The 13045-nt window shown below is 42.4% G+C and overlaps 1 protein-coding gene across 2 annotated transcripts in view; it reads right to left on the reverse strand.

Moving 5' to 3' along the window:
• LOC144162556 (uncharacterized) overlaps positions 1–13045 on the reverse strand; it is a 419428-nt gene that overhangs the window by 123233 nt on the left and 283150 nt on the right. The window contains exons 4-8 of one of the 2 annotated variants that reach the window (XM_077693146.1): positions 11944–12092; positions 10113–10165; positions 8566–8730; positions 7648–7773; positions 1515–1796 (exon numbers count right to left, since the gene is read on the reverse strand). The exons of the other annotated variant lie outside the window; for it this stretch is intronic. Coding sequence (XP_077549272.1) covers positions 1515–1796; positions 7648–7773; positions 8566–8730; positions 10113–10165; positions 11944–12092 — 775 coding nt within the window. The remainder of the gene's footprint in view (positions 1–1514; positions 1797–7647; positions 7774–8565; positions 8731–10112; positions 10166–11943; positions 12093–13045) is intronic. 2 annotated transcript variants of the gene reach the window in all.

The raw sequence follows: 13045 nt of genomic DNA on the forward strand, positions 1-13045 counted from the left end.
AACATCAAATCTGACTTGGGAACTGCACATCTAACAGAAAATCAGCAACGCTAACCGCACGCCTGGGTACCTACGCCGTAACTTTTATACAGCTCTATTCTCACTACAATTACCCCTCTACAAAGCATTCATTCGACCTAACTTAGAATATGCTTCATCGGTATGGGATCCCTCTGACCGCAACTTGATTACATCGCTTGAACTTGTTCAGAATAAATCTACACGCTTGATATCTTCAAAATACATCCGCACTGCCAGCATGACTGTAATGGAACCTAGTCTATCATTGCCTACTTTGTCGTCTCGAAAAAAAGTGTTGGCCTATAAACCTTTTGAAATTCTTCGTCTTGGTGGTTACCATTAGATCAGTGGGCTGTGCTAGCGGCCTTATAATTGGCGCAGTCGACAGGATGATGTAACTTCAAATGCGCAACACAGCCCAGAACATGTCATGACCTTATTGAAGATTAACGGATGAAAAGGTTTATAAACTTTTCATAAATTGTACCATCATTTCATCTTGCACGACAAACTTATTCCACAGCCCCAGAATCTATCCCATCGCTTCAATAACTCTGACAAAGTTACATTATCACCTACACTAATCCAGCTGCACAGTCGTTCTTGACTCGTTCTTCCGTGAATGGAATCAGCTTGCCCCTGAAATTGTGTCTATGTATGATAACCATCATTTTCGTAAAACACTAGCTAGAACTGTACACTCACGATCCGCTTAATTGATTTTTATTATTAGCACTGTGACATCTTGATTGTAATCGTGCTAACGCTGTATTCTGTTTTTTTTTTGTTGTTTTTTTCTCTGTTCACCATGTACCATGCCTTTTCAATGTAAACCACTCCCCTCTGTAATGCATTTTGGCCCTGAGGGTACAATAAATAAATGAACGATTAATTAATTAATTAAATAATTAATAGTTGATTAATAATAATTATATGAAACTTTAATTAAAAAACAGGTGTCAATTCGGGAAGCGTGGTGTCAATTCGGGCACATCCCACCTAGGCCATAGAAGGCCTAGGTGGGATGTGCTACGTGGTTTAGTCTTCAAGTGGCAATTGCTGGTGTGTGGACGGTCCGATGTAATTAAAACTGGGTCAATGAACCGGACGTAATTTTCAGAAGCAGATAATACCAGTTACTTCAAGAAATCTGCGAAGAAACAGCTTAAAGGCACTGGTCAAGGCGGGAGACCATGCAGCATTTGTGTTCTTCGCTGGGCTTCTTCTTCGTCGAGCAAGCGCCGAGAGCGCTGCATTTGACGTAAAGAATACGCGAGAGTACACTTGGCCAGCGTAGGGAGTTGGGTGACAATGGTAAAGCCTGCGCCGGTAAGTTAATTCTCCACGTAACTACTCGCACATCTGCACTCGAATGCAGCAGAGTCGGGTCCTCGTGAAGAAATTTTATGGCAAACGTAATCATTATGCGTGAAAGTGTGCTGTCGCGCCTTTCCACGCTCTACAACGCAATGTAAGCACAGAGGGAAACTTACTGCGAACAATCACCCTAAAGACGCCCCGACGTTTTCCAGGCGCATCACCAGGACCTTGGGCAATGTACACTCCGCTGTGGTGCAGGCCGACTGTTGGTATGTTCCACTGAGAGGGGTCAGTTTGGGTGGTGAGCGTCGATGCGTCTCCCGTCGAGTTAACTCTGGCCCAGAATCGCACTCTGGGGTTCGCGCTTTTTCCAGGTAAAGCCTGAACCCGTAGAGTTACAGAGTCGTGCAAGCTGGCGGTCACAGTGTACTTCTGGGGCAGGAAACCGGGATTGACTGCGCAAAAACGAACAGAAATAATGGAACTGAGAGTTCTAAAGTAATTCGAAAAAAACTGAGAGTAGTTTTTTAACAGCGAAGCTGCTTAGCAATTTGTTGATTCCGGCGTTTCACAAAACTTAGCATAACAATTTAAAGAAAAGAAATCACCGGCAGGATTGAAGTCGGAGTCAGGTAGACCAACGGACTTAGAGCCAGTCGTCTTACCCACTCGGCTACGACTGGATTTCTTTGTTTTTCTTTATTACATGGGAGACTATTCTGAAGCGCGACAGTACGAGGACTACATAGACAAGGAAAAAAAGAATACCCTTAAGTTAGGAGGAGCACAAACTCATCAAAATTCAGGCAGACACACACAAGCATTTAAAACAGAGAATCAGTCAGGTGGTTGGTAATGCGAATTATACACACCATGTACAAATGCCAATGTTTAACGGATATCTGACTTTGTTGATCTTGGTTGCTCAGCATGCCTATCACATAAGCGACACAGCCACAGACTGTATAAACCAATCAACACAAACATGTCATAGTGTGGGTTACCATGATAGCCAAACGGCAAACATCGGATTGAGAAAGACGTAATACCCAGGAGTTTCCTGAGCGTTCGCTGCAAAATGTATCAGTAAAAGACAGCATCTCTGCAATCTACAAAGCCGTGATCAATTGTCTCTGCTCGAGAACGGAGCCTATAGTCAGTCGATCAAGTGGATTTCATTTTAAACAATAACTTCATTTACATATAAATATACACTTTGTGCGAAGGCTAAACATGATTCAGGTGTAGCTATGACAGCGCCTGTGCCAGTTACATTTTTTGATCAGTGAGAAGACAGTGAGCGTAAATCCAGAAAAAAACGCTAAACTAACAACAACAACTACAAAGTAGCAACACAGTTCGTTGAGTTTCAGTTTCACCTTATTACACAAACAGATGAAATAACATAGCATTAGTATACATGCAGGGGTGCCATAGGGAAGAACACTGCAGGTGGGACCCCTGATGGTTGGTAACAAAGTGAAGAGTAGGTGCAGTCGCTGAACGACAAATTATGCATAAGAAGTATGCAATTGCAAAACAAAGTATTAAGCCACGAACTCTCAGAATAGTGTTGACATGTCGGATAAAAGACGGAGTAAAAAAATGCTTAGAGTCGGCGAGAAACTAATCTACATACAGATTGGTTACACGCACATATACAGATAATACACCTATATAGAGTTTAGGGTGTAATGTATTTTCAGCAACTAATATAGAATTTTTTCAAATACGTTGCCGCATACACATATAATGAATGAATGAATGAATGAATTCTTTATTTCCACTTATGTACATCTATATATACAGATATTTTCGTATAAAGTGGCGGGGCCAAGTAAGAAAGCTGTACTAGACAGCTTGACTAGCCTAGGCCCCGCAGGGTACAAAGCAAACGCAAGATGATCAGCACTTCAGACAACAAGTAAACGAGACAAAAAATCAACAAAAGAAAATAAGGGGGGCCGCGTTACTGCACAAACAAAAAAATTAGTGATTGTGTAGTCTACGTTATATTTACTCAACCGTTATAGCAATGAGGGTACAACAAAAGACAACATCTGTGTTCCGTAATTTGTTCTAGTGCATGTTCCAATCCATTTGTCAGGTTGTCGTGTAGGATAAGGTAGATTTCGCTGGGTGAGATTTGCTAATTGAAGACAACTGTTTTGCTGGTGGGACAAGGAAGCTTTTCTATAGGCCATGAATAAACATATGTCGTATAAGGTTAGAATACTGAATTGATTTAGGGTATTGAAGGCCGGTTCCATAGATTGGTCCAATTGAATATTGAAAATTGCTCTCAACGCTCCTTTTTGCAAAATAAATATTTTTTGTTTATTTGTCTGGGTTGTCAATCCCCAGACAAGTTGACAATAATTTAAATGGGGCAGAAAAAGAGGTTTAGTATATGGTTTAGGATATTCGTAAGGTTTAGAATATGGTAAGGTGCACCAAACATCATGAGTTATGGTGGGTCAAGTGAAGAACAAAGTAAGCGCCTAAATGACTTGAGAGATCGGGAGGTTTTGATAATGTAGGCCAAGTTATTCCACTGCCTAATGGCGGCAAATTCAAAACTGTGCTTTCCGTAGTTCGTCCTTATTTTTGGGAGTATAAAAGTATTTTGTTCCGAAAATCGGGTGTTAAGGTTAGCCAGATCCCGTCTACCTATTACATACAGGAGATTTTGGATGTTGAACAGGCGGTATTCCGTAATACTTACACTAAACGTGATAAGCCTATCTAGAGGGAAAATTCCCAGTTCTCGATACAGAGGATTGACATGGGCATTGTAAGGGCTACGAGTGATAATGCGAAGTGCTTGATTTTGGATATGTCGCACTGGTTCTAAATGAACTTGGTAAGTCAGCCTCCCGGCTTCGATGCAATACCTCAGATGGCTGTGAATGAAAGCATTGTAGAGTGTAAGCAGTGTCTGCGGGCGAAAGTAATAGCCGACTTTGATGAGTACTCTTATGCCATATGCCATCTTTTTTCTCAGTGCAGTGGAATGGGCATTGAATTTCAAGAGTTTGTCAAGCTGAACTCCAATGAATGTGCATTGATTGCAAGGAAAGATAGGGTGCATATCAATGTATAACGATTGCAGGTTGCCGGTTTGATTTCGAGAACTGAAGACTACGTACATTGTTTTCGACGGATTGATTACTAATTTTTTATGACACCAGCTGTTTACATAGGAGAGATCTTGGGATAATCTGTTCGTAACTGTTTCTGTTAATTTATGCGAAGTATAAATAGTCGCATCGTCAGCATACATGAGACATTCTGTGGAGGCAAAAAGACAGGTAGGAAGGTCGTTTATGTAGGCTAAAAATAGTAAAGGCCCTAATATTGACCATTGCGCGACACTGATGTTAATTATTCTTTATCAGAAAGTGCCCCACAAACACTAACTATAATACTCTGTTTAACAGATAATTATGAAAAAGCTGCAACGGTGGTCCTACTATGCCATAAGCAGCAAGTTTTCTGAAAAGGATGTGGTGATCGATGGAATTTAAACGCTTTTGTAATGTCCAGAAAAACCGATCCAACAAGCTTACCCTCGTCTAATTCACGTTTGAATTTGTCAGTAAGGGCTATGAGCGCTAGGGTTGTCGAATAAACAGAGCGAAATCCGAATTGTCTTGGTGTAAGAATACAATGTTTCGCGAAATAGTTAGAAACCCTCTCTTGAATTAATTTTTCAACCACCTTACCGAAGAACGGGAGTATAGATATGGGTCGATAGTTTGTTATTAGCGTCTTGTCACCTTTTTTATGTATTGGAAGTACTTTACCTTGCTTTAGTTCGTCAGGAAAAACATCAGTTTTGAAAATCAAATTTACATTATGAGAGAAAGGTTCTGCAATATAGTCAACGACATATTTCATACGAAGGGGGTTAATACCGTCAAGACCACATCTAGTATTTTTCATATTAAGAATAGCACTTTTAACGTCTAAATGCGTAGAAGGAAACATAAAAAATGACGGGTTGGAAACGTGGAAGGCTATCGGCCTCATTTATAGAAGAGTGGTTATCTATGAGATTAGCGGTGTTGGTGCTTGGTGGTTGCGAAAAGGCCGTACTAAAAGCATTCGCGATATCTGTCGGGTCTTGGAATATGTTATTGTCCTGATGAATTTCGGTTATTTCACTTTTATCTGCTGTTTTGTTCAGAAAAGTATTCAGTATGCGACATTGCTTAGGTATGTTATTACCGGCATCAGAGAGCTGTTTTTCAAGATATGTTCTTTTGGTAGCTTTGAGTAGTGATGTCAAGGTGTTCAAGTATATTTTGTAACGTTGTTTCAAAACAGCATTGAATGGTTGCCTTTTCATTTTTCTATACAGGTTTTCTTTTTTACGCATACTCTTTACTAAACTCTGAGATACCCACGCGTTTTGCGGCGACAAGTAATTCTTGCTACATGATCTGACCGAAGTGGAAGAGTCTATTGCGGATTTAAGAGTTGAATAAAAACACAGGCTATACAGCAACACTGCCCGAACAGCAGCAACACAGGTTATACAGTAACCAAGGCTGAAGGAATTCTGTGGGTCTTATAAGCTGTTGCTGATCTCTCATTCTCGGCTGTGATGGTGGGGAGAGGAATCACACCACCTGCTCGACACAGAACACATGTTAGGGTACACGTTGTGCCTGGGGGCACCTAGTTTAAGTGTGCGCGTTCCATCCGTTCATTCGTTCTGCTCCTTCGATTTGCTTCTTCTTCGCTGCTACAGCCACAAAAGAGAGTAAAGGTCTTTGAGGCAGCGAGGAAAAAGCAAATCGGCTGCAATTCAAGTCCTACGTTCAAGTCTCACGTGTTAGTGTGAGCTTCCTTTATTTTTTTGTTAACATTCACACGATAATTATACATAGAGTAAGGTTTGGAACAATGAAATATCTGTGATTTAAGCTGGAGGAATCCGATCAAACGTATCGCACCTTTTTGTCGTGTACTGAGTAGACAACACGGTGACAGTTATTGACGTCGGCAGGGGGATGCAACAAAGGCTTTGCCATCTCCAAGCAACCAAGGAACACACTGCCATGCGCAATTGCCCTCTCTCTCTTTCCAGTCAATACACTGGGTTTGCCCCCCTCAACACAAAATCCTGCCTACGCCCATGGCGGCAGTCGCAGGAGTTGGACCCATGCCTAAGCGACTTTAGACACGAAGGCTGTGGTGATGATTTTAGATTTAAGACCGTCGCCAAACAATAAGCTGATAACTCTGACACCCCTGATAAAACGAACTGATGGAAGGTAACTGTGGTGGACGTTATGAAGTGCGAGATAATGTTGGTGTTCAGCTTTCGCATCATTCACTTAGCTATTCTCCGCGCCAACCATCCCTTTCTCTTCCCCCTTCACACACAGAGTGCCCGCCTACGTGTAACAAGCATTCTCATTACGGCAATGGCAGACTTGTTGGGCCTTTTGGGTTTCTCAACTGAGCATCTATCTCTATTTTACCCACAAACACCGCAGGTTCTTTCCGGTATTACATATTCTTTGCGCTCACCAGCAGTCGTGACTAGCTGTGGGATTCAGTCGTATTGCTCCGTATATTCTTCTCACTATGCGCCTCACCGGCCTTTACTCGGTTAGGGAGAGCGTCGGTGCTGCAGCTATTCGATCGATCAAGTTACGCTCGGCACACCGACTAGGCTTGAACTTCAAGCAGCTCATTCCGTTCGTTAAGGAGATTCCGTCACTTCTTGTTACGATCTATGCAGCTTTGTTAGGAGGGGTAGGAAATTACGTCGTGTTTAAAAACCATGGTGAAATTGCTCAAACTCAGCCAGAGCAGGTCGGTAAAAGTTTACGCACGAAAAAAGGGAAATATTGCCAGACAGGAAGAGAGAAGTAAAATTTTTGCGTGGGCTGAAAATGAAGTAAGGAAGGAGATGGGTAGTAACCTTCATTATTCTTTTCCCCTAAGTGGCGGTGAGGGGCCCTTGAGCCCTGGCGGCATCATCAAGAATTCGGACAGCGTTCAATTGAGTGTCCAGGTCACAGCTGAGCATAACGCTCTCCAATTGCCCTGAAGTAAGAATAGCAATCGATTGCATAATATTTCTTTTTTCCAAGGGACATATCCTCACCAGAAATGATGGACGCTAGCCCCTGCGGAACAAAATTTACAATTGTCTTCTCAGAGCTCAAGGTAGTAAACGACAGTAACTTTGAAAACCGTAGTGCTTTATTCTCCTTTTTTGAGGCTGCACACGTTGCAGAGAAAAAATGGTTGCAGGTAAAGAAAAGCTCCCCAGAAGGGGTTGCTTACCTTCTGGTCCGTAAAACATAGCTGGTGAACCGACATTGGAAAGGGTAGATCTTTCTACCAGGCACCAGAACATATTCGTTCTTGTCAGTGGTAACTCGTCCGTTGATAAAGATAGGAAGTAAGTCCCTGGACGTTTGAGGAATACACAGTAAACACGTTTTGCAAGGCACACAGAGTACGGCATAATAGTAGGATTGATCTCTCTGATTCCCTGCTGCTTTAAGATACGTTTCTACTGCTGTATACCTGTGTTGAACCGCATGCGATGTATTTATGCAGTTGGCTATGAAATATGCAAATGCTTTTTGATTACTGGTGTCCAACAGCTGCTGTGATGTCGCATGCGCGAGCACGCACACACATATATTCAGGGAGGCGTATGTTTTTGCCACTGAAATGTTATAGGAGCATGTCTTCAACGTGTTGACATGGTCTCTATATTCAGCGCATCCTACCAACTGGTCTTGCAATGGCAGTCGAATCGAGGCTTTGATCAAGTTCCGTGTCTTTCTATTGGGCTGAAGACAGGGAGTTTGACAGCTCTGACCTCAGTGAGCAACTTTCGGTAGCTGAAAAGACGAAGACAGCGGGTCACACTAAAGGATTCTTGAAATACAGCTCCCGTCTACTAGACAGCTTTATTGTACTGCTCAACAATTTTTTCCTCGTCCTATGGTAGCCCCGAACGATGCCCGCTTACTGGTCAACGTATGCACCCGGAGGTGGCAAGCAAGATGAAATGAAAGTTAATGTAGTGTAAAGCTGGCACCACGAAAACTTTCCCTGAATCCTCACTTTTCTTCAACAGGCGGAATTTGCGCAACATCTCCGAGCACTCCAGCTTTTCCGGGGATAATAACAGATTTCTTCCTGTTTGGGATTGCATAGAAAGCGTCAAATGTTTCTCGATATAATTACCGTTTATGAGTTTTGAGTGTTGGTCGATGTTTGTGAAATTGGTTTCTTTTATCGAGTAGCCGAAGGAGATGTTGCGATCACTTGGGCCATGACATTCCAGTTTCGATGCGATGTTGTCATTATAGATGAAATCTCGGTGCAATGCCGTGATGTCGAGCACTTCCTCTGCAAGTAAAAAAGAACCTGAACTCAAAGTTATGCACGTATTTTTAACGAGTTTTCAGGTTTGTTAAATCCAAAATATATCATTATAACCTTGTTCCCAGGTTGTTTAGGCTTAGTAATTAATAACACTACCGTGGAGACCGATGCAGTTCACAAAGTGTTAAAAAGGATAAGAGCCATTTTTTAAACGTGGATATATCATTCAATATTTCATTTCACAACCTCTTCGGTGTGGTCATTTTTGCTGAACTAGTGGTAGCAGAAATGAATCAATGACCGCATGGTTGATATTCAATGACGCCAATGACAGAAATCAATCATTGAACCTAGTGGTAGCAAAACTTTATGGCAGCAGAAAACGGCAAATCTGCTTCGTGTACGTTAGAGGAGCCAATATATCTTAGGGCGGGAAACTTGTTGTATCTAACCAGATATAGGCGGACATGCTTGATGTATAGACTTTATTATCACGTTATTACTCTTTTCCTTTATTTTTACTGTCTTTTTCTAAATATCAGCTTTAAATAACAGCACCGAAAAAACCGAAGTGTGCAGAGTTTTCTAGTACGCCACCTGCTCATTATTTCAGGGCAACACACAGCTGATCCATGAAGAAACAGCCTTCAGTGGCCTAATACAATATGGTTAACAAAACATTCACTGGAGGTATTTTTCCTTGGTCAGAAAAATGCTTCAACTGTTCATAATTTCAGAACTGAAGCATGACTTCTTTACCTAATGCAATGTTGTGACTGCTTCCGTGGTCAGACAATTTCACCCCACGCTTTAAAATTTAAAACACTTATATTTCACCTATCCTCACGCTTAGATCTACAACCAGTATTCTGTAAAGACAGCTAGGTTATCGAAGGCCGTGCCATTACATATATTGAACCATAGTTGTGTTAGCAGGCACATTCCGGGGATGTGCTGTTCAGCGCACATTAAATTGTTACGTCCTCGACATAGTAAATGTAAGTTAATGAAAGTAGGCTATCTCATTTCGAACGCTTGCACCAGCATTGGTGCCTTTAGGACTGTTTTCCTATAAGTGGCTCTCTTCTGCCCAAAAACAGCAGACGTGAACCATAAAATGCGGAGATTCCCCAGGCGGCCGCTTCCTATTTACCTCCAAATAACTACGTTTGAGCAGTGGGTGGTTTCTATGCAGAGCCGAACGCCTACAACCCAAGACAAAATATCGGACTTGGCGGATAATGTGGAAATGATTTACGACGTATAGTGTGTTTTCGCCCTCCCTCCATGCTTTTTTGTCTACTTGACAATAAACATGCGCTTACCACCATAATATAGTTGCTTGTAAAACAGAGACACACCGACACACAAAGGGAACCGCGATAGCCAGTAGGAGTGGTGCATACCTTTTATCCGCGGCGACGTGAATTGGAATCTATCTCGTGAGTAGACCAACGGGCTAAAAGAATAAAAGGGTAGAAAATGTAAAGTTTGTCATCAACATTGCCAGCATCATCACCATCACAATGTTAACCGTCGCGGTTGTTGTCGCCACCACTAGCATCATGGCCTATCGATTTCAACCGCACAACAAGGGCCGATCCGCTAGACTTGCACCCACAGGCTCTGATCGGGTGTAGTCCGAATCATGTTTTTTTCCATAAAAATATTACTTCCAGCCCCCCCCCCCCACCCCCCACCCCCGCACGCCTTAGCGCGTTGTAAATAATTTTGCTCAAACCTTTCTTCAGTTTACTCTCGATTCATTAATTTCTTTCCATGTTACAAAAAATTGCTGGTTTCCGCTCTGCTATAACTCTATTAGCCCCTTATCTACTGTCTTCGCGCCAATTGCATTCTGCCTCTTGTAATCAAATTAAATAAAATATTCATTTTTCTTTGGTTTTAAATAAACCTCTGCCACGCAACTCGCCCTCCTCTGTGCCCACCCAAACAATGACGGTCTTCCGTCACCTCTTGCCACTTACGTGATGAATGCAATACATGTTTTCTGGATTCAATTGAATGTTGCGCGTTTGGACTGCTTGTGAGCCATTTGATAAAGCAGCAAATCTCGCATCTCTTCGATACCGTGCTTCTCAGTTTACCGTCGTAGGAACTAATCAAGCGTATATTTTTATTTGAAAAGATACTGGTGCTTTCAATTCTGTACTTGTGTTTTGCCTTAGTTTTGCCATTGGTTTTCTTTGCGCCGATGAATGTGAAGTTGCGCAAGCCATGACAGCAGTTAATTTACAGGGAAGCAGATCCACAGTCATTATAGTGACCAGCCGTCAAGTATTTGAAGCACAAGACGGATAGGAGGACCGACAAAAATTTATATGTAAGGTAACCAAAGCAAAGCTACTGTTCGTGAAGGGATCATAAAAACAAGATACAACTTTCTTCAGTTTTAAAGAACTTTCCTTTGGTAACACCCCGACCTCCACTGAGCGACAAAAGAGGCTTCAGAATGGAAAAAAATGTCGAAAACCGCTGAAATTTTGCGTCATACTGACGTTAAATGTGCAGGGATGACGTAACGAGCGCAAGCACTAAATGTATAGTTATAATTGTGTTTACTGCATGTTATCATTCAAGTTATACGATGAAACAAATCTAGAGGCCCCGGTACAACCACACACTTGTATTTTTTTGCGGTGGCATAGGTAGGACGCCGCGAATTGCAGCTACAAGGTTACGTGACATCATAGAGAAGCTGCCGGGAAGTTGCCGGGGAGTCGCCACTGCAGCGGCTGCTTCCTTTACAATCTTCATTATTCATTTGATCTACACATTAAAACTGTTTTAACCGTTATCGAGACAAGACAGTGTTTTCTATGTACCAAACTTGTGTTTTTTCTTCATGGTCTCTTTAAAGTGCCCGATCAGGCTGACACATCTCTCCTTCAGCAGCTCGCCTATTCCCAAAGCACGCTGGATACGCCGGTGGATGTGCATTTGCCATAACCGCCATCGATGTGGCCTGCATTAAGGAAGTGGTGGTAGTAGCTGCATAAAATAAATCTGTTGAAAGGTTTGCTAGAGCTATCGTAGCCGCTATAAGCGCATGCATGGTCGGGTTACTTCGATTTCTGAAGACACAAACGATGCTCCTATACAGTTTGGCGATAGATCTTGTGTTTCATTTCTGATAGCACATGCTAGTTTTAATTAGTCGGAAGACAAGTGGCTGACTAAGCACCACAAAAAATTTTGGTGAAGGATATCACTTACTCATCTGAAGTCACACCGTAGCGCATGGAACCCCTGAAACGTTCAAACCTGTAGTGGTGCTCAAAAAGCCTTAAAGAAACATTCCACGCCGATGAGTTCCATGAAGATATCCGTAAGTCATGAAGAGCACTCTTGCAGATGGATGATTGCTAATGCAAACAAGGAATAAAAAAGGAGATAATTGACAAGTGACTCAACAGATACAGTTTTCAGTCATGGAGAGGTATGCATACCTCTCTAGATGACTTTAAATTGCACAGGGTGTATTTCATACGCGTCACTTTGGTTGCATACCAGTGAGCAGTGAGAGCACAGCGGCCCGTGCATCGCGCTTTTCTTCTGCATTTTGGAGGTTGTTTGTTTACGCCTTTCTTAAAGCATATCTCAAAACTTGTTTATAGTTGCTGCCACTGCCTCCAAGATTTGTCCACTTTTGGCCGTGTGGTTTTGTGCACTTGAAACAAAAATTTATCAATGTCGCCCACCATGCAACAAGTTATAAGTGGGCTTAGGAGGGAACTACTCCAGGAGATAAATAATGCCGGGGCTTGCTTGCGAAAACCAGAGAACTTTTAGACGGAATGGGGATCCCAGAAGCATTCAGAATTTTAACAAAGTCTTTGAGGAGAAGTCCTTAGGCCTTTGAGCTCTACAAGGCTATTAAGGCATATAACGAAACCCTCACGGAACAAAACACTGCTTCGCGCGCGGATTGTGATGCCTTGACGAAACTACTGTCTGATACCGAGTACCGCCTGCTTCACTCCGAGCAATGTTCCCGTAACAAAAACATCGAGATTAAAGGAACGGATGAGAAGCCTAACGAAAACGTCGTTGAGTTCCTGCAAACACTTGGAACCCTTGCTGGAGTTCCAGTGAGTCCACACGACATTAAGACCTGTCACTGAGTTCCTTCTCAGGCGAAACCTATCTACATTGTTGTGCAGTTGGCTCGACACCAAAAGAGGGATGCACTCATTGATAAGGCTCCATAATTGCGGCTGAACAGCAAAGACTTTGTAAACATTGCTAACTCGCCTGTCTACGTGAATGATCACTTATGCCCTCTCCTAAACCGTTTTCTTGCCATGGCTATCTCGAA

The sequence above is a fragment of the Haemaphysalis longicornis genome, unplaced genomic scaffold, assembly GCF_048455015.1.
Source record: "Haemaphysalis longicornis isolate Haplotype H1 unplaced genomic scaffold, Haemaphysalis longicornis Haplotype H1 scaffold_12, whole genome shotgun sequence".
In the NCBI taxonomy this organism is placed as follows: Eukaryota; Metazoa; Arthropoda; class Arachnida; order Ixodida; family Ixodidae; genus Haemaphysalis; species Haemaphysalis longicornis.